Source organism: Manacus vitellinus, unplaced genomic scaffold (assembly GCF_001715985.3).
Source record: "Manacus vitellinus isolate BGI_N305 unplaced genomic scaffold, ASM171598v3 scaffold_6_pilon, whole genome shotgun sequence".
Classification (NCBI taxonomy): Eukaryota; Metazoa; Chordata; class Aves; order Passeriformes; family Pipridae; genus Manacus; species Manacus vitellinus.
In genome coordinates, this window is record NW_021940750.1 from 1096007 (window position 1) to 1118439 (window position 22433).

Genomic DNA, 22433 nt, shown 5'->3' on the forward strand with positions numbered 1-22433 from the left:
AAGCTTCCCTTGTGATAAGAGGTAGGTGCCCTGATCTGCGTCTCAACCCCATAGTTGTGCTGTGGGGTTTGGGGCAGCTCCCAGCCTCTCAACTGTGTGGAGAATCATGTCATTAGCTCTGCAGGCAGGCTGGGGGAGCAGCTCCCTAAACACCTCTTGCCCTGGAAGACTGGCAAGTAGTTATTATTAGAAAACTGAGATCTGTCGTTAAAATGTATTTAATATCAAAAATATTGCTACAAAGTTTCAGATGGTCACCCTCTGAAGGCTTAAGAGTGTGGCACTGAAGGATGCTCCAAGGCTAATGTTGCAAGTTTGCACTTTTTTCCTGTTTCTGCTCATTACTGACTCTACCTTTGGATTTTTTCCAATGTTATTCCTAGATCTTTGCATTTGGTGGAATGTGAGCTTGTATGCTGACCACAGAATTATAGAGCTTAAATTTTTGGCTGAATAAACTTCTGATTTTTAGCACATATTAATACTCATAGCTTTTGTCTGTCCGTTTAATGAGCTAGTCGTGCCAACATACTGTGTTGCTGGCATTGAAGGTCAGTCTGGCAATCCCAGACCAGTCTGCCTTCACCGTTTTTCTCTTGCATGTAAGCATGGTGAGCATTGTGGTTTCTTAAGTTCATATGGCCGGCAATCCCCACATATGGGGCATTGTCACTAGAAATATGCCTTGGGAGTGCTCATTGGTCTGGCTTCCAGCACACAGTAATTTCTGACGTACTGTGCAACCTTCCCTTGAAAGATAGCTGATTTTTCCTTCATTGGTAGTTCACAGCATATACCTAATAATTTAGTTTCCTGTAACTGTTTTACATGACCTTCCTTGTCAATAAGCAGATCAACTTTTTAACCACTGAATTAAGTGTTTGATACCTTGTAGAATTATTCTTTCAATCCATATGTAGAAAACTAGAAGACAGTAGCTTCCGCTGTACAGCTTCTGTGCTTGTATCCAGGAGGAGCATTCATGCATGGTTTATCAGTAATTTTTCTCTTTCAGACCACTGTCATGAGAAAAATACAGATGGCAGTTATGGCAAGGAGAAATACTTTGATGACCACTATGAGTCAGTTACAGCAGTGACAGAAGGACACTCTGAGGGAGGTACAGAAGATCTGCAAGTCCTTACTCAGAGTTCAGCAAGGGATCCCTCCTTCTTGAGACTGGAAAGTAAGTTCAGCCTTACAAAATCAGTGCTGGCAAATTAATTGGTTTCTAGATTTTTCAGAAATCTCGTCTTCCTCCAAGAAGCTATGTTTTCCCCCCTCTACCCATACAGTAACAAGTAACCCATAAACTGGTTTCCTTCTGTTCATTGTTCTTCTCCCTGCATAACATGGATGCTTATTTGCATTGGGAAGTCTGCATTCTCTAGTTCTGTTTGCAGTGTGCAGTGAATAGTCAGTGTTACTTGGTTTGTGCAAGTGGAAAAGTCAGACGGCAGAAAAAAGATTATTTTTATACAATTTGTGAAAGCACAAGGAAAATAATTTTTAATTTTTGTGATATTCTCAGATGCAGTAACAGCAGAAAGTAATGGTTCAGAAGGAGTGGAGGGTTTAGAAGATGATCAGATGTCTGAAGAGATGCTGGCTTTGGTGGATGAGTTTGAAAATTCTTGGCCTCAGGAAGCTTTTGAAGGAGCACTGGAGGTAAAAGGTCGTCGGATGGACTTGCAGGGAATCCGGGTCCTGAAGAAGGGATCTCAGGATGGACTGGCTAGCTCCTGTTTTGGGGACTGTGGTGATGATGATGAAGCTGAATGGGTAAGTTTGAATGAGTTTACGTAAGTCTTGTACTAACTAACTATTGCGGAGGAAAGATGAGGACAGTTCAGGGAGTTTAACACTGGGAGATACATGAACTCTCCCTATGGGCCTAAAAGATATGGTTGATAGCTTGTGTAAAATGAACAAGTAGTTTTAATCCATCACCAACTGGCATCATATAAGTGCTGATAATCAGCAGCAAGAGCTTAGGTATAGAATGATGCTGGATGCCTTCAACCTTCTTGCTCACAGCTGCAAAGGAAAAAAGATTCTAAGTAAAAGTTCTGGTTAGCATGAAAACAAGAAAATACCTGTTGTCATCATGTTAAAAGTAAAGTAAATACTGAAAAATGCCTTTCGGTTCTCCAGCAGTTAAATTGGTTTTCTCTTATGTTAGAGGTAAGAATTTTTTTTGTGCATGGCATGATACACTGTAAGAGATCAGACTTAGAGAATGGGTTGACATGGGGAGGGAAGGAGAGAGACAAAAATCTCATCTGTAACATCTTTGGGCTAAAATAAGTAATGTATTGGAGCTGATAACATCCATGGTGTTTCTTACTGTTAACCTTGCTAATGCTGTTCTTTTGATAGATCACTTTTCAGGTCAAACGTTTAAAGAAACCCAAAGCTGAAAGCCTGGATCTCCAGGAGCCAGCTGGGAGAACTGTGGAAGAAGGGACTAATGGAGAAAATGAAAACTTTTACCAAACTGCACTAGAGATCAGTGGACCAAAGATACCTTCTCCTGGACCAATAGGTAACCTGCTGCTTCTAGAGAAAGCGAATCATTTGCAGCTTTTGCATTACTATGGCTTATTTCCTTTGCAGCTTTTATATTACACTGATTTATTACTAAAAATAAGCATCACAAAGACTATGTAGTGAAATGTGCCTTCTATATGAGTACACAGGAAAATAAGAAATCTCCTCCCTCTGCACCTTCTTGATGAAGTGCAGCATAACTTTATTTATTGAATGAAAACTTTCTAGTTAATTCCCCAAAACTTCTGCTGGTCAAGTGGTAAGACTGAAGAATGAAAAGGGTTAATATTGTGAGTAGAAGTAGTAAAAGAGAGAGGGGGTTTTAATGATGATATCTTTCGATAAAACTGAATGAGCAGAGAAGTTAGTTTATCAGGATGCAGAATAAGAGCTTGGACTCATTGTTGACTAAACATAAGACATACAACTCAAAGACAAAAAGCAGAAAGCTTGGTCTAATAAAAATGAAATAAATAAATAAAAATAAGTTCTGCTGTAATTGTTTGGTGATACTATAAAAGAAAACTTAGAGACTGTCTTCCAGAATACTGGAGCTACAGAAAGGTAGAGTTTTGCACCAACATAGATGAGATTTGGAAAGAGAAGTGGAGTTTTTGCTCGCTGAGTAACAGGAATTGGAGACTAATCTATTAATGTGGTGCCAGAGAATAAAACCCAAGTAATTGGCCCCCATGCTTTTTGTCTTATCTTTCAGTGGAGCTAAAATCTTAATGTTGTAGGACAGTGTAAGGAAAAATATGTTCTACAGTACATCTTAGCCCTTGATGATTTGATGACCTGGAAAGTGGTTTCACATTTTGAAGGCTTTTACATGAAAACTTTAACAAGCTCCTTTTTTAGCAACTGACAAATGTAGGTTATTGAATTAAATATTTGAAGTAGGGGGAAGGATTACATGAAAACAGACTATCATCTGTGAGCACACACCTGTCCTTTCCTCAATATTTATCTTCTTTCCATCCGAGCTACTTTCGTGGATTTATTACACAGCATCCCTCTGTTGGAGAGTAGTTACCTTCCTAACATTCCTGAGAGGCAGGATCTGCTGACATCCTCTTTGCAAGAACTAAATCACCAACATTTAAGTAACATATTGAAGGTCACTTGGGGACTTCTTGGTAGAACAAGGAAATTATGATATCTCTCCTGTGTTTGACTACCTCCCAGACTATTGACCTGTCTCTGCAGCGTTTCCATACCGCTTGCTGAATTTTGCTATTCGTGCCAGTAAGAACTCACAAATAGTTCACAGTGGTGGTGATGAGAACGGATCATTTCTCTCTGAAGTTTCCTAGTGTATCTCAAAATTAATTTTCCTTTTATCACAATGCTTTACAAAATACATGGTATTACAAACATCTTTGTTATTTTGCAAAATTATGGCGAAGTGGCTTACTATAACTTGTATGAGAAATAGGATTTGCATCCAAATGGGCAAAATTTCAGGTAACTAGAAATAAGTACTGAAATAAGTACGCTTTCTGCATAGCTGGTGCAATAGATTGGCACGGTGTTAAACTTGGCTTCCCACTGTGCAAATCTACTGCTACTGGGATTTATTTTTTTTTTATGTTCCAAATAGTTTGGATGTTTCTTATATGAGAGGAAAATATTGCCTAACATTTAACACAGGCTTGATTCCTTGGACTTGCTACAGTATCCACCAAATGGAAGGGAATGGGAGATTTCAGTAGGCTTTGGTTCAGATGTGAAGATCATGTTCTTCTTTCTCCTGGTGATCTCCTTGTTAACATAAAGCAAGTTTAACCTTTCCCTACCTTGCTTAACTTTTCTGAAAGGTGGGAGGGCTAAGGTTTAATTGTTTAATAGTTTCAGAAATGTTGCTGTCTTGAGTGTAAGAATGCAGTAAAAGCCACTGACTCTCCTAAACAATACTCATTGAACAGAAAGGGCACTGTCTTTCACCTGGGATTGTCAAAAGATAGACCAAACAACTTTTATTCATTTTAACTGTAACTGTAGAATATAAATGATGACTCAGTTATGAACTTTTTTTAAGGACATTTAAGTAGAGATAATACCTGTAACCAAGAAGTGGCAGTTGTTTTTAATCTGTAGTTTTGGAAAAGTGTAATGAAACAGGTTTTGAAACTCCATCTCCTAAGCTGTCTTGCGTACAATCTGGTTCTGTCTTTGCATCCTACAAGTTCCGTTCAGTCCATTTAGGTTCAGGAATGTTCTTAAAGAAATCTGACTGCAAGATGGTGACTTTTATAATGCAGGGAATGTATCCACTGGTATAAAGTATTTTATAAATCATCGTACTGAAGTATAATGTCTTCTGCTTCCAGAAAGTTTTTTCTGTTTTTGTTTTACTTTCTCAAGGAAAAAGGCGGGACTATCGTAGCCTTGGCTGGCCAAGTCCTGATGAATGCCTGAAGCTTCGCAGGGTAGAGCTTACAGCTGTAGCCAGCACATGGCTTGCTGTTTCTGCTAAAAACATTGAGTAAGTATCTTGTATATGAGCCTTAAATAAGTTACTTACACAAAGCAAGACAGTTGCATGGCCTTCAGTGTGCATAAAGTGAAGATTTTGATAGTAAGAAAGAACTTTCAGGATTTCAAAGAAGTTTGAAAACATTATGTGGTATTTCATCAATAGACTTGCAAAGAAAAGTGCAAGTGCAGATGGAAGATCCACTGTCTCTTGCCTCTTGAACTTCTCAAATGAGATTCTGCCCAGTTCTGAGCAGTTTACTTTCACTAGAGAACTTCATAATGACTATTCTGTTTTCTTCTCTTAACTAATTCAGCTTGTTTTATGACATTTGTAGCATTACAGAACACATTGATTTTGCCACACAGCTGCAAGAACCAGCCATGGAGCCCCTTTGTAACCCAAACCTACCAGCCAGTATGCATACTTTGGACCACCTGCAAGGTGTCTCTAGTCGGGCCAGCTTGCATTACACTGGAGAAAGTCAACTGAAAGAGGTATGCCAGAGTTGAAGGCTGACACACAAGAATGCTGCCACAGCGTGGCAGATTCAGGGCCCATTTAGTTCAGTGTCCTGTCTCCAGAGGTGACTTTCAGTGAATTAATGCCCAGATAAAACTGTAAGAGCAATAAACCAGCAACCAACAAATGTTACCAGAATGTTTTCCCAGCCATCTATAGTCTGGTCTGAGGGAAATCCTAAAACACCATTAGTGTCTCTGTATTTATAGCTCTTGGTGGATAAATAAGTGAAAGAAAAGTCCAAGTCAACATACTTAGAACTTCTAGCTTCTTAGTATTCAGTGCCATGGAATTATAACACTGTGTGATAATACAGATAATATTAACTCAAGATAGACAATGATGTTTAGGTTGAAGCAGGTGACAGCATTTGTAAAAGGCTGGGTTAAAAAGCAACCAACAAACAAGAGACATCTCTTACTAGGTACCAGCATGTAAGCACTTGTACTTCCTCTTCCACAGGTGCTACAGAATCTTGGCAAAGACCAGTACTCACCCCAGTCACTAGAACAAGTTGGTACTCGAATAGCCAAAGCTTTGGAAAAGGTATGTGTAAACAATATAAATAAGAAGTCTGGGCTTACTGCTAATGACTGACATAGTGGTCAATCTGGTCTCAAATCATTTGTGTGAAATCTCAGGCAAGGAACATATTAGTACTTGGACTAGAGATTTGTGTCTATTTAGCATCTGTAATGCCCTCACAGGTATTCTGTTGAGGTATATCCTGTGCTTACACCAGCAAGTGTCTTCCATATCTCTCTACTGAAAGTTAAACTTGTCACATTTTCCAGGCTTTCCTGCCCTGTAGTGAACAGCATTGCTGATTATTGATATATTAAACTATTTCAACAGTTCTCAGCCCTCTTCTTTCTTTTTATGCTACATTGACTTGGAGCTTATGGAAAGTTGAGTTAAGCCATGTCTCACCTCTCCAGTGCTGCTTCTGGCATTCAGCAGTCAGACAGCTTCCTGCTGTTTCAGCCTGCTTCTTTTACCTCGTCCAGTGTTGGGCTGAAGTGTCAGATGTGTTCAGGCAGAGGTGTGGTACCATGTGCAGGGCTGCACTTCCTGTTGTCCCCAGAGAAAACCAAGCTCTATGGTTAAAGGCTGCTGAGGACCCCAGTTGAGCACCTTAGGATGAGGTGATTAGGGACGTAATTTTTTTCCCAGGATCTACAAAGTAGATAGAGATGTAGGGATTGCTGTTCTGTGTTTACAACTAGTAGGGAGAATATCCCAGTCTACTGTAGAAAAGAGGTCTCAGTCAAACCAGTTTGGTGCCCCTAGCCTATTCTTCTGAAAGCTGTCTGAGGACCAACCTTACTATGCTTTGAAACTGAGGCCAATATAGCTTTGTCCATTCCCAGAAAGTAAAGATGTTACTCTTGTCTTCATCTTACAAGACTTAGTCTCTTTTCACTTTAGATGTATAGTAGCTTTTTCTCTTAAGTGCTAGTTTCCCCTGCAGACAGCAAGCTTTATCCAAATAAGCTGAAAATTTAGTGCAGAGACTAGTAACAGAATTCTCAGTGTCAGCTGTGTTGGAAATAAAATGCAGTTCTTCTGTCTACCAATCTCATTCAGTATTCACAAGAGCTAATCAAACAAATCAAGATGGCTACTTATGTAATTGCATATGTGAGCATAAACATTCATTTACTGTGTCTGAGTCCTTAGAATTCAAGCACGTAGTATTTTCCTTTGTAACACAGGGCATGGGAGTCAGCCAGCTAGAAGCACCAGAGGTTACCCACTGAGCTTTGTCAGGCATCTGGTCTGAGCTGCATCCCAGGGCATCCTTTCTCTTTCCAATGATTGCAGGGAGCCTACAAGTCCAATCAGCTAATTTAACTAAGTTTTTTCCTTCATGTTGGCTAACGTGTATACACATGTAGATGCTCAGCATCAGACAGCTGTTGTGGCTGCTGAAAGCTATTTAACTGGTATTCCTTTCCGAAGAAAATGACATTGCATTTAGAACTTGTGTTTCATTTGGCAGTCTCATTTACCTGGTTATTGCATATGTGTTGTCAGATAAGAAACCTTTTGCTACTTTGGAATAGTTTAATGCCATTTTTAAGTGTAACACCCTCTACCTCAGTATAACAAATTAATTCAAAGAGTGAAAGATAAGACTATTCACTACAGATGTTTGTTTACATGACAGTTTTTCACGTTCTTCTTTTGCCAGAATCAGACTTCATGGGTCCTCTCTAGCATGGCAGCTCTTTACTGGAGGGTGAAAGGTCAAGGAAAGAAGGCAATTGATTGTTTACGGCAAGCACTGCACTATGCACCCCATCACATGAAGGTGTGTATGCGTGTGACCACTACTCAGATGAAATAATGTTTTGCTTGTCACAACAGAGCTTTCACAGATTATTTTTAAGACCAACAATTATAGACACTTTATCAACTGTCTATGAGGTATTAGGTATTATCTAGTTGAGGTGAAACCTCAAGACTTTCACCACCTGTTTGGTACAGACTGTCTCTTAAAAAAAAACAAACAAGCAAAAACAAAAGATAACTGCAGAAAAGGTTCAGTAGTGTTTCCTACAGTTTAGTGGGTTTGACACCTCTCTGGGCATTCTGGGCTTGAACTTCCTCTTGCTACATAGACTGTGAGTCTTAATCAGCCTTTGTCTAGACAAGTTTTCTAACCCAAGATATGGGGAGTATATTTTCTGGTTGTGCTTTTAAAGAGGGGAGTATGTCTTCTGGTTGTGCTTTTAAAGAGGATAGAAGGTGGTATCTAAAGGAATTACTTAAATGCTTAAATCTTAAGCTTTTAGGGTGTGAATCTCAACTAGACGCTATTGCTTGACTTTGTGCAGCAGTTCTGTACTTCACTCAAAAAAAGGCAGTACTTTGGATATCATCTTCTGTTTAATGTTTCAGTTGGCTGAAGTGCTTTGTACTCTTCACCTTGCCACGTGCTGTGCTGAGCATTATAATGTCTATTCTTATACACCAAGCTCCCCCTTGCAAACTGATAAATGCATAGGCTCCTTACTATACATTGTAAATTTTCCTTTGGGACCTGAGCGACAAATTGTGCAGCATTGCAAAATGTATACTGCTTTTTGAATCTTGGTCTTCAACCCTTCTCTGAAAATTTGGAGTCAAAGTAATTTACGCTTTCAGGATATTATTAGGAGGAGTTAGCCATTTACAGTAGAAATGCCTCAACTAAGAAATGCACATCCCCACTGCATATCCTGTGTATGTCTCCTATAAGTCTCTATCTTTGCATTGTCCTTTTAAAACAAGGTTGGAACCACGATCTAACACATCAAACTTTTGCTTATTTTCCTGTCTTTCTTAGTAATGGGGAATGGTTCCTCAGGAGTGGAGCCCTTAGTTGTGTGATTTGTAAGGGTCAGACTATGGATTGGAAATTACAGCTTGGCAAGATTATGGTGTAGTAGTGCTGTTTTCTAGAAATATGATGTAAAGTTGCTTGAGACTGGATGACTCTCTTCATTTGTGCCTTGGTTTTGTCCTCCATCCTGAAGCTGCCTCCAGAGAAAAGTCTGGATTTTTGCAGATACAACTGTGCTTGTACTCAGAGTTAGCACTGAATTAAAAGCTATTTAATATTTTGTTTTATCCTCTTCTTTGCTTTTATGCACTCTGGCTACTTTCTCTTGACTTTTCTTATGTAAATGAAAGGTAATTAATTTTCCTGTGAACTTCTTTCGTGATTCTGACTTCCATAATATCTGCTTTGCAAACATGAATGACTTATCCACCAAAGGTACTCCTTGACACGTGGAGGTCAAGGAGGCAGGAATCACATCCAGAATGTTTTATTGTCTTGTTGAGGGCATTTAAGATTTGGTACTAAGCAGTATTTTGTCCTTTGAAGGTATGAAGCCCAGCTCCCAGAGTCTGCTATGGCTTCCAGGGCTCGACAGTTTTGTTAGTTAGACAAGGTCACAGTCTGGAAATACAGGAAATAAAAAACATACCATCGGTGATTAGCTGAGAAAATTTTATTTATTGCTGTTACTCAGCATCAGAATAATAATTCTGTGATGGAGGCAGGACAAAAAACATCCTAGGACACTTAAGTGAGCTAATTTTTGAGTTGTTTTTCTATCCAACAGTAGTGTTTATCACTATTGAGAGTAGTTGTGGGTGTGAGGGGTTTTTTGTTTATAACTTGGGCCCAAATGCCCTTTTAAAGTAAAACAGGTCTGGCTCATCACTTTTAATGTCACCAGAGAGGGAAGTGAGTAGGAACCAAGTGAGAGTGGCTGAGTAGTGGAATCTTCTGACAACTTCAGTGGAAAGAACCTCACTGTTTGTTGCTCTTCTCTTTCAGGATGTGCCACTAATAAGTCTAGCAAACATCTTTCACAACGCAAAACTCTGGAATGATGCCATCATTGTGGCCACCATGGCAGTGGAAATAGCACCACACTTTGTGGTTAATCATTTCACACTGGCAAATGTCTACGTAGCAATGGTGAGTGTGCTGTCACCTAGTTAGATCTGTCTTTGGTACAATATTTACATGGATATTAAAATGGTATTCTCACAAATAATTCTGAAGGAACAGCATTCAAGAAATCGGGGTAGGATCATCAAGAAGGAATATCTTTGGTGGAAGGCAAAACTTCTATTATTCGTTTTACTCCTATCACTCAGTACTTTAAGGCCAACGTTTTTATAAGCTGGCTTAAGAATGCTGTCTGCAAAGCTTTGTTAAGCTAGTAGCAAACAATTGGTAATTTGTGTTGGCTGCTCATCTAAACACAAGATACTTTTCTACTGGAAAATTAATGATAAATTGGGTCCTCATCCTGAAGAGCTAAGCTTAGAATCATAAGTAAAATCCAATTCACAGTTGTAGGGAAAAAAAACAAGGGAAGTTCAGCTTCAATATCTGGATTATCAATGTCTAATGTAATTTACAGATTGAACTCAAATTTCTTCATACTGTCTATATATTCTGTTAAAATGTACTTTTTAAAACAAAACTTTACAACTCACCTTGATCTAGTTAGTGTTTATAAGATGGCTAGAAATTAGTATTATCTCTACTGTACAACTAAAGTTACTGAGAAAAGGAACTTAATAGAACAAAAACAGTATTGAAAGTGACTGAAAACCCCAGAATGTTTTGGATCTTTCCCCTCTCATTTTTCTTCTAATACATTATTGGATGTTGGCATGCTTTCCTAGTTAATAAAAAAGCAGAGTGGCATAGGTAATGAGATTTTAGCTATATAAAATTAGGTGCTATTTCCACATAAATGTTTCTAACTACCAATCTGAGTCCAGCTTACCAATTGAAATTATCTAGCTATTGTATGCTCTTTAAATTTTGGCGTTTTTTTGTTGAGTTTTTACTCTCTGCATTGAGTGATCTTTTAAAAATAATTTCAGATTGTTTCTAAAAATGTTAGCTTTTCAGAAAAGTTGGTGGGTTTGCATTGTCCATGATTTTAAAGATTTTATCTGTATAAATTCTGACTGAAATCTGTTTTTAAATGTTACTTTTACATCAAGAATGCTAAGATGTACTATTAAAAGGAAAAGACAAGAACATGGATCAATAATTCGCAACAGTAATTTGACTCCTTTCCATGGATTATGCAGAATTGAGTCATTAGCCCAAGAAAATAGCGGTTTATTTGGGGGAGAAGGGAAAAAAATCCTAAACCACGTGAATTGGTTCAGCTGCTTTTGCGCATATCACACTACACAACTACTTAGGATAGGAAAGGCATAGAAAATGTGTTTACTGCTTTTGGAATCTGACTCTTTGCACTCTTGTTTCTTTCTTTACAGGAAGAGTTTGAAAAGGCGATGAAATGGTATGAGTCAACACTAAAACTTCAGCCGGAGTTTGCCCCAGCAAAGAATCGAATCCGCACCATTCAGTGTCATTTACTTATGAAAAAAGAGCGACGGTCTCCTTAGAGACCAGCATCTTTCTCTTTTCTAAAAATGTCATTATTCTCTATTCTGCTTTTAAGCGTGTTAAGATAAATTGAGGAATCAAAATTTTTAACAAGACTTTTAAAAAGAGATGGGATTTGGATCAAGGGTTCTTTTATTATTTTTTTTTCTCAAATATAGGAGCATCTTTGGAAAATATATTTCACAGACCGTAATTTTAAAACATCCATGTAAATATTAAACCAAGAAACTTCCATAAGTCCATGACCACCTGTACCAGGAGCCAGGCACTGTTACTTTTTCCTTAATGCTCAGATTGGCATCAGCATCCAAAATAACTTGCTTCATGTCTTACAATCTAAGTCACTGGAAATGCAAAGCACATACCTGTACCAAATAGTAAGAAGAGATAATAAGCAGTTCATCCATGTGAAACTCATGCTTCGTCCAGTCTTGTTCACTCCATACCACATTACCTGCTTTTTTGGAAGGAGAGGAACAGACTTCTAAATGTTTATAAAAAACATGAGAAACATCAAGTATTTTTGGAATTGTTTGTTTCTCTTGGGGTATAAGGAGGAGGGAACAGGAGGACCCTAAAGTCAAAGTAGTTTTTAATCTTACTTGCAGAAAAAGAAAATTGGTAAAAATCCCAATAAGGTGTTTTGTATTTGTCTGTATATTCATAGCCCTCTGCCTCCCTGAGTGGTTGATTTACTAATTCTTTGTTCACTATATTTCTAGCCGTTTCGGAATAAGGTGCAAGTTTATGCTCACTCTGAGCCATACTTTCAGCTGCCGAGGAGGAGGAGGGAGACGGTGTCAAGGTATCAACAGCAAATAAGTCAGGTGGAAGATTTCCAAATCAGTTCTGTCTTTGGTTGGTGGAGGACATGATTCTCCAGACATCACTGATGAATCAAAAAGGGCACATATTTGAAATAAAATAAATCGTTTATGAACAACTCACAGCTTCTCCTCCAGTGTGTGTGTCATGTGCCATTTGCAAGAGTCTGGCTTAGTCTAGGGGAGCTACAGCCTTTCCTTGGGAGCAGACAGAGCTGGGAGGCGGGAAAACCTTTAACACTCCTGATTAGACAACAATTTCATGTGCACCCTTGGAAAATTCCCCGCACCTCTGTGTCTGACTCTCTGTGGCAGAGTAAAATAAGGGAAAGTTAACTAAATCAGCTCTCATATAACCTCCTCTCCAGCTTTTAGTGTTAAATATGATTCTTATTGATTCAGAACTAACAATGCTTATGAATTTACTTTCCCCCTCCCTCCCCCCCATATTTTTCCTCTCTCATTAATGCAGATTAAGAGCAAGTATGGCAGTGGTGGAAACTGTGACATCAACATAATTTTTATAATACTGTAACATTACTTCATAAAAGGATCTGTGAGTATTTTTATATATGACTGAAGATAAGCAGTTCTAATGCAAATTTTACCCCTGTTTTAGTGCAAGTAGTTTTCATTTATCTAGAAAGCCTGACAGAGGTATGAGCAAGTGCTGCTGTTATGTAGATTTGTATTAAAAGTGGGTGAATATGTTAAATTTTTATCAACAGAGTCAACAGCATGTCAAATTGTGTTCTCTTCCCAAGGCTACTGGAAGGCTGAATGTTTTGGGCTGGAGACAGGCATAGCTGTATCTATATGTAAACCAGTTGGGTTAACTGGTCTGCTTTACTTTTATAGTGCTTGATAAATACTTGGAAGTCACTTAAATATATTTGGTAAATATGTCATGTGCTAGTTTTAAAATGTAATGTGCAAAAACTTCCCTTGGTACAGAGGATGGACCTTACAACTTGGTTTCCTAATATATCACGTGGCCAAATCAAGTGGCTGCCACCTGCTGAACTCTTTTCTACTGCATCTGTCTCACTGATAATGGGGGATGCCAGGATTTAAGTGAAGAGCAGGGCTGGTCCTTAAGAACCCCAGGGGGGCAGTATGTGGAGCACAGATGGTCATCCATGGCTTTGACAATAGGTGGAATTCAAATAGACCTTTTCTGGATCATCAAGGATTAGACAACACTGGTGGGCACTTAAAGTCAGCTATTAATACTCATGTCAGCTTACATCTTGCTTACTCTAGTGTTTATTAATTTTTTTCATTAAGAAATGCAGCAAGATGTACTGTATATAGGCATCATACAAAATGCAGGAAGACTAAGTTTTTTGTGTTTGACCATACTATAAATGGCCATCAAGGAGATAGCAGGATATGGCATTTCCAAAGAATTTGCACCTCATAAATGGTTTTTGAAAACTGCAATCATCTGACTTGAGGTATTTTTTCTGAATCTTGGTTCAAGTACTTTAATGCGTTCTGCCTTAGTCCCAAAAAATTTGTATGTACAGGTGTTCCGTTGCTACTTGTTTACTGTTTGCTCTCTCTGCCATACAACTGATTTTAAAATAGTCTCTGCTTCCCTCTTAACTGTACTTTCCAAAATTTTAGGTGATTCATAAATCCCTTGTGCATAAGCAGTACATCGAACTGAAACCCAGAAACAAAGAGATCTCCTTGAGAGCATAAACTTGACCTAACGCTATAAAGATTTCACCCATTAGTGAATCTGCTGAGGAATGCTGGCATGTGCCCGTGGAGAAGGATAATGGAACACTCTCATCTCCATGCCTTCAACCCTCCTGTATAAATGCCAAGAGTGGTGGGTTTGAGTGGTTTGACTGTGTTCAAGTGTTAGTCAATTAAAACTAATTATGCTGATCGTACAAACAGCGAACAAGTTGGGCAGCGTGCTGAAATGGAGGCCAATGCATATTATGGAGGAAAGGTGTGATTCTCTGTGGGATGAGCTGGCTATTTAAGGACTACATTCATCTCCTTGCATTTAAGCTATTTTAAAATAAGCTAAGATAGTTGTCTAGGCTCTGTTTTCGATAAATGGAAAAGATTATTATCTTGGAGGATGATCTACCCTCCCTGTTGTAGAGCGTGACAAATTGCGTATTCGAACTGCCTGTTCCTTTCCATTGACTGTTGAGATACTTTGACAAACTGAACTTCAATATGATTTCTAATAATGAGGCTTGGTAACTCATTTCACATTGACTGGCTCTGCTAAACATATCACTGAAGTAGTGGAATTGAGGGATGACATAACCATAGGTAAATGGCAAAATCCTCTCTTCTCCAAAAAAAAAAAAAAAAAAGGTTTTTTTTCCTCAGTTGTTTTCAGAGCATGTCCACAAATTAAGTATAGATGGAAAAAATATCTCCATTTGTTCACAGATAACATCCTCAAAATCCTCAGCATCCTCACAGCCTCTAAAGCTCCTGACATCCAGGGGCTTTTGAGGGCAAATGCTACAGGAAAAGAATCAGATACTTATATCTATGAAGTCGTTGGTTTTGATTTACTGTCGATGTCATAGTTGTACTGGTCAGGACTTGCACTGATGCCACACAAAAAAAGGAAACCCCAAAGTATCGTGTTGCCATCCAGTGTGACCATAGGATCATGTTCAAGCAAGAGGTTTTACAATGCAATGGAGACAGATCACCTATGGACACCTTGGATCCCCTATGATGGCAAATTTTCATGACAAATGGAAAATGGTAATCAGAAAAGGTTTATGATGCAGCTTACAACCTTCTTTCCCTACTCTATAACCCTCCCTTCCTCTTACACGAAAAAGATTAAAAACGAACAAATCCTTAACCTCTCCTTCAGCATTGTATGATATAGCCAAAGATGCTAATTAGATTTGTTGCAGTATTGTGATGCTTTTGCTTCCTGTGATTTGCAGTAGCTGCCATGAACTTTTCTGGCTAGCAATTTAGGACCTCCTGGGTTTAGACCTGCTTCATGAATAGTAATGTTCCTACCCTCATTGCTGTCCTCTTGTATGACTTCAGGCAAGGTATTTCCCTCCTTGCTGTACCTCTCTTTCTCCCACACATTGTCTGATGTCTTTTTAGAACATATGGGGGTTTTTGGAGCTGGAATTATTGCTGTTTATGAATTTGTATGAGAAACTGTCGCAGTGCCAGAGAATACAAATAGTAGCAACACAAACAGAAAACAACAGTGTGGAAACCTATGAAGCAGGGAATAGGAAGAGTTTAGTAGTCTATGTACTGATACATAGAAGTACTTTAGTAGAAGTAGTCTATGTACTGATACATAGAAGTACTTTAGAAGAATTTGCCTTGACATTCAGAAAACGCAAGCTTCTCCTCTTCTCCATAGCTGTTGGATATTCTGTGGCAGGTTCGGGGTGGGGGTGTGTCCTCCCACCTCAAGAATCACTTAGATGTGTCCTTCTGGAGTGCTGCAGGTTGCCGTGATTTCTTAGAGGACCAGCCGGCCATGATTGGGTCAATGAGACTCTCTTAAAAGAAATGTCCCCCAAGAGTAAGCTTTGTCACTTGTGGGATTGGTTTTGTTGGGTTTTCTTTTCTCTTAATTTGCTGAATGTACTCAAGTGTGCCAGTATTGATTGAAACAAAGACATTTGGGTCTGTGAACGGGGGCTTGTGAAGCTTTCCTATCAATTTGTGGTGGTCTTGCTGAGGTCCAATGGCTGGTCCTCTGTGAGAGCCAACAGCAAGTTGCCCTGCAAATGACTACCAGAAAGGGACAGGTAGTGAATTTAAAGGCAGTGTGTTTTCACTGCTATTTTTAGGGAATCTGCGCGAGAGTGGTGCAACCTATATTCCATACACAGAACGTTAAGGAAGTGACAGTCTGAATGAAGAGAGAGAGTTCTTGCATTTTAGGCTTTTTTCATTTTTGAGTATTGAGAAGCTCAGGATTGATTAGGAACGGTGGGTTGATATGGCCTACTGCTTAAAAAAGCAGCCCCTTGAACTTTTGCAAGTAGTTGGGGTTTTTTAACCTTTTAAACTTAATGATCTACTTCTGGGTTCCAGAGCAAAAATAATAGTATCTGAGTTCAGTAGTCCCAGAGGGGGTGTGATGACAGTGCCACAGAAGGAACAGTTTTGAATACAGATGAGTATGAGTTAGCTTTCTAATATTTATAATCTATGGGGATTGTCTTGACGCAGGTGTTTTGATTTGTTGATTTATTTTTTTTTCTTTAATCTGGTTTCAACTGCTCCTTCTATTTTCAGTCCTTCAGAATTGAGTTATTAGTAGTCTACCAGAGTATTGCTATTTATATTTATTTGTGCCCGCAGCATGCCAGGTATTTCACACAAGAGCCAGTCTATGCTCTGAAGAGTGCACAGCCCCAGACACTGGCCCACAGAATTTCAGTGGTCACTGGTGCCTTAGCCAGGGATCAGGCAGTTGTTGAGTCAAACCTTCTGGCCACAGTCCTTCCATGGTAACACCACTGTTGGTTTTAAAATCCAAGGAATCCACATTTCTTGGAGAATACTACTCTGCCAAATCAATTGGTCATCATTCTAGTACAATTTAATGGAAAACTTTCAACTTGAATTTTTGGCTGTTTTGCTTTTTGATCTAAAAAATCCAGTCTTGTCCTCTTTCTTTAATAGTCTAATTCTACTGTTGGTTTGTGAAATTTTTTTTAAAGATGGTGTTTTCCAGAGCTGCAGCTGTTACAGATTACAGTATGATAGCATGAGTTACCACTATTCTTATGAGTGCCTTTTGCTGTACTCTGTCTTGTGGTCCATATGCTGAGCAGCAAAGATGTAATATGTAAAAGTTAAGAGGCACTAACTTGTGGGCAGATGCAATACAAACAAAATAAATGGATGGAGGAAGCCAGTCTCATCCAATTACCATGCTAGGAGCTAAGGTAGGAAACCATGTTCTCTGGGAAAAGGGAAAAGAAACCAGGCTTTAGTGGTGAGACTCTTGAAGGAGAGAGAGAAGGCTCCAGATAGAAGCAAGGAAGCCAAAAGTCCTGCTTTCATAACATCAGAGACTGTTTCTGATGGCAGGACCAGACAAGTTAAAAAGGACAAAGGGATAGCCTGAGTGGATGGTTTTTTCTGGTTGTCTGGAGACATCAGCAAGAAGGACATTTAAGGAGCCATGAGTCGATGCTGCAAAACCATTGCAGCAGTGGGGCACCAGCCATTGACATGCAGTCCTCTGTGTGTTCAGTATGTTCCTTTACTGTTTGGAGGACAAGAGCTGCTCAGCCTCCCTGAACACAAGTTCCCACACACCCTTCCAGCTCCGAGTGCTGAGGGAGGTAGTGAAGCCTGGAGCAGTGTGCCTGAGAGCCTTCTGCTCTGCCCTACCACACCCACTCCTGTGTGCACTGACATCCCTCCCTTTAAACATGTTGTGTAATACTGTTATGACTTTGTTAGTCCATTGTCTAAATTGTAGACATTTTAGGATCCTATGGACACCTATGGCTGAGAATTACAGAGTTCAGTTTCCAGTGAAGAAGTATCCATTCGTTTTGAACCTGCTACTTCTTGTATTATAGAAGATCATGGACGATTTTTCTCCCTCACCTTTTCTGCGACATGCTTATCTAAGACTTGCCTTCTTGACTAAATGGAGGCCTGACCTTGGTTTGGCTTTTAGCCTACTCACTTGTTTGGGAGGATAGAATACTTAAAAGCAATTCTATGCTTTTTTAAGGAGACTATACAGCATCCTTAATCTGCTTTTTTCTACCTTCTCCACCTAGATTGCAGTTACTGCTGGAAAAGAAAGATCAGAATTTGATTCGGGTAACTGAGGTGTTAACACTAGGGTGGCCAATCTACACTTCACACACCAGATGCATCTTCTGGCCCAATCACTCTTGCCCTCTTTCTCGGGGACCTGCAGATAGTGAGTTCTGTGTCTTGTTGTGTGGCACAGGGATATGTCTGCCTGTGGGGTCATCTGAGGAAGAGTTTTCTATGCAAGTAGATGGCATGATGACGTATGATGGTATGTCCCTAAGCATGGGTGGATGCACACATTCACATAACAAAATGTATGTGGTGTGCCCTACGTAATTCACTTTACCAATTCTACTATTAGACTGCCATAATGAAAATTGTGCCTAAAACCTTTTTAATTTGTGCATTATCTGTTGAGTACAGTAGTGCTTTACAGTCTCTTTCAGTGATCTGAGAGAGGTGAATTGAATGATCTGACAAACCCGACTTAATTAATACCTGACTGTCATCAAAGGGCAATTTTAATTATTTGGAGCAGCTTAGTCAGCACATCAGGTTGCAAGAGCTCTATAAGGGTTCTTATCCTTGTCACTGTACGGTTACATGGGCCTTCCTTTAAATTTCTATAGTGACACCCCCCTTGCACCAGTATACAATAGCAAAACTTAGCAGGAACATCACTAAAACCTCTTAAAACTTAGAACGGCTGCAACCTGAGTGATAGCATTTTCTCAGGAGCAGATCAGATCATTGCAGCACTGCTGCTGGTATCCTGACAAAGAGCCCTGTGTCCCTTTTCATAAATAGGGTATTTTGTGCCTTAAGAAGCCCAGAGTGTTTCTTATGAACCACTTTCTCCTAAAATGTTTCAAAGACATTTTGACCAGAAGAACAAACAATTTGGCATATTTTAGTGTAGGCAAGGCTTGTTTTCTTCAGCTGGAGGACTTGCAAGAGACTAAAAAAAAAAGTTGGGGGGAGGGGGGAACCTTGGGTGGGAGTTCCCTTAGAAACTCTTCAGAAGAGAAGCCAAGACAAACCCCTTCTATTTGCCTGTAGTTTCAACTTTCCTCAGTGCTAGGCAGAAGAGTAGAGTCTGCTCATTCCATTACCTATCTGATTTCAGGGACAGGGCTTTTATTTTCTTTCCATCTTTTTATTTATTGACTTATACCTGAGCTTTTTGGGGTTTTTTAAACTTTCTGACTGGCTGTGTGGCAGTTGTAGTTCTTTTAGTCTGGATAGCGTGTCCTAGCATATCAGGTTACTGTGATTTGTCTGTTCAACACACAACTCTTCAAGTCAGTGAAAAAGTAGAACAAGACTTTCTAAAATTGTCAGCATGGCTTTAAACATTTGAGAGGGGAATGAGAAGTGTAGTTGATTTCACAGTATTAGTTTAAAAGTTGGTATTTGCAGAATGAACAACAAGGTCACTGCAGGTAACGTGGAAATTAAGTCATCATGGTGACTCTTTTGCTTCAAAGTGTCACCAGCAACCCTTGATTACCATCTCAGAGCCTTGCTTGCACACCATTCACAAGATCTCCAGCAAAATGGATCCTGGCTAGCACAGGTTGATTTTGGGGGGACAACCAATGAGCTTCACATTTTTTACTTTTTTTTAAATCAATCCTCCCTTCCTCACAACAAAGTGACTTCTTCACAGGGCTGCAGTGACCATCTTTGGCTCCCAGGCACCTATATTTCTCTGTGCCCCACTTCACATCATGCAGCTCAGCCACCTCTGCAAGCATTGCTGCCAACACTGAGCAAATGGAGGAGACAGTGAAGGTCGAAGGAAGATGGGGCTCTGGAAAGAAACCAGGCAGTGGCATCTGTCAGCCTCCAAGTGCTTCCCCTGTTCCTTACTGTCTCCTCCAGCCTCTCAGAGCTGCTGTGTGGGAGGAAAGAGCAGCACCAGCAGCTGGAGGAAAGTGGGAGGAGTGGGAGGAAGAAGAGGGAAGAGCACCTGGGGGCTGAGAGCCAGCGTCGCTGTCTGCTCCGTTTTGCAGCCCCCTCCAGCTGTGTTTCTGTCATCCACCTAGTAGCCAGAAGGGCTGAGGAGCAGGTAGAGGTGTGAGCAGTGGCTTGTGGGGCAATTCCCACCACCTCCTTCACCTTTGCCGTGCTTCTGCCTTTTTCTCCATGCCAGGAAAAGCGCCATTACTGATACTGAAGCACTCCAGCACTGTCATGCTTTATTCCCTGTACCTCTAAGTTAAGGAATAGGTGGATGAAGCAAAGATGAGAAGTAGCCAAGGACAAAATTAGTACTGCCTCCTCTCTGGACATATTTGGACTTGGATGGATGGTCTGCCCCACTAGGAGCAGGTAAGAATTGTCCCATCCCAGTACCCCTCTCCTATCCCATCCCACAGACTGTCCCAGCATCTTCCCTGGGAGAATCAGAGTGATGTGAGGATCTTGCAGCTCTTTGCCAGTCTGGGCACAGCAGGTTTGTTGAGCTGCAGTTGTGCTACCTGTCCCCCTCCTCTACCACCACAGCCTTGGTCTTCCACTGACAGAATCGCTTTCCCAGGTCCCAGTTTTTGTTCTGCCTGTCTCCATGTGCCAGCTTTGGCCCTGTGAATCCCTAGTAGTGCAGTTTTGTGCCTACACACCTGCAGCGCTGAAGCCTCCTGGGTACCCCCACAACACACTTCCTGCCCTCCCCGGAGGCCTGGTATCGAGCCCCTCACTGCTGATTCATGGCACCTCTCTGTCTTCTATATTCCTTTCCCGGACAGGCTTTGCCAGTGGGGCGTGTGTGTGCCGTGGACCCTGGGCAACTCGGCAAGGGTAACGCCGATTCCTCAGTATCCCCAGTTTCGTGATGACTCACGTCTTGGGCAGGAGCCTTTCATGCTGGGAGGGGAAAGGGGTGTCCGTGCCACGGATGTCCCGGTCTTTCCCCGTCCAGGGAGGGGTTGGAGCCGGCACCTTTCGCCGCCAGACACAAAAGCTTCTCCGCCGCAGCCTCGGGGCCGCGGGGCGGGGAACCGGGCAGGTCCGGCGGTGAGAGACCCGGAAGTGGGGGCGGCGGGAGGCCATTTCCCCTCTCTGCGCAGGCTGGCAGCACGCAGCGCTTGCGGAGGGCGTCCGGGCCGGCGGGCGGGGCAAGCGCCAGCGTCGCGGCGGGACCGGGGCTCGTCGGGCTCCCCGGCCATCTGCTCCCGCACGGAGCGCTGGCCTCGGCCTGGCGTGTACCCTGCGGCACCGGTCTCAACCCGGGCACACGCTCAGCCGGAGCGCTCCTCCGGAGAGCGCGTCGCTCCGCAGATCCCTCCTCGCCCGAGGTGCGGCCTCGGCCCGGTCTGTTGGGAGGGGCGTGCGGCCGCTGGGAGTTTCTGCCTTTTTTGGCGGTGACCCCGTGAAGCGCTGTAGTAGCACAACTTTGCGGGGGTGTTTCTGAGCGCCCCTCTGCGCGGGGCCGCCCGCACTTCCCTGGCGGCCCCGCTGGAACCCCCCGGCCCCGGGGACAGCTCCGGCTGCGGCGAAACCTCCCGCTCGTTCCCACCTCCCCGCCCGGAGAACGGCCCCGGGGGCGGCCCGGCTCCCCCGTCGGCACCGCAACGCCCCGGGGGCTGAGGGGGAACCTTCCCTCCCGCCCACACAGTCTGAAACCCGAGGGATGCGGGTGCCGGGAGTGGAAACACGGGGGCGGAGCGGTGTTACCGGCGATCCCCTCCTGGGCAGGTGGTGCCCAGCACTGCATTTCTGAGGGTTTACCCACTTCAGCTCTAGATTCTGTAAGGGAAGGGTTTGCCTATCGGGAGGTTTCTCCGGGCGATCCCACCAGCCCACGGAATGCTCCTTTGTGCAGCCTCACGCTGATCCGCCCTTTGGGCTGCGGTTTGCGATTCCATCTCCTTTCATTGTAGGTTGTTTTTTTGACCAAAACTTTAGTCACAGCTGGGCTAATCTTTATATATTTCACGAATGTCACGATCGTTGCTTTCAAGCTGACCCTCCCCAGCTCCTTTACCAGCTCAGTCCCTCACCTCTGCGTGCCCTCCAGCTTCTCACAGCAGCCTCTCTTCCCAGAGCCCAGGGGACAGCCCACTGGCAGGGAGTTCCCTGCTCACCTTTCCTGCCTCTGGAGGGGGCAGAGACATTGTTATCCAGCACTGCATCTGTCCTGAAACGTCTGTAATTCAGAACAGAAACCACCTCAGGCTCTGTCAGTTTCAAACCTTTCGGGCTGGATTCTTGCTCGGAGAACAATGACACCACTTTCTTCCAAACTGTTTCAAATTCAGTCAAAAATCAAACAGGAGAGTCATGCTTAGAGCTGGGCTTGACTCAGAACCTGCGAGTGAAACATTGGGGTTTCTCATCTGATGGTCACGGTCCCGCT

General features: G+C 41.8%; 1 protein-coding gene across 1 annotated transcript in view; it reads left to right on the forward strand.

Annotated features, from left to right (window-relative positions):
- TTC17 (tetratricopeptide repeat domain 17) overlaps positions 1–12436 on the forward strand; it is a 54515-nt gene extending 42079 nt beyond the window's left edge. Inside the window, exons 17-25 of the mRNA XM_018082381.1 lie at positions 1016–1186; positions 1532–1782; positions 2380–2545; positions 4918–5038; positions 5367–5526; positions 6014–6097; positions 7746–7865; positions 9885–10028; positions 11357–12436. Coding sequence (XP_017937870.1) covers positions 1016–1186; positions 1532–1782; positions 2380–2545; positions 4918–5038; positions 5367–5526; positions 6014–6097; positions 7746–7865; positions 9885–10028; positions 11357–11488 — 1349 coding nt within the window. The 3' untranslated portion in view covers positions 11489–12436. The remainder of the gene's footprint in view (positions 1–1015; positions 1187–1531; positions 1783–2379; positions 2546–4917; positions 5039–5366; positions 5527–6013; positions 6098–7745; positions 7866–9884; positions 10029–11356) is intronic.
- The last annotated feature ends 9997 nt before the right edge of the window (positions 12437–22433 follow it).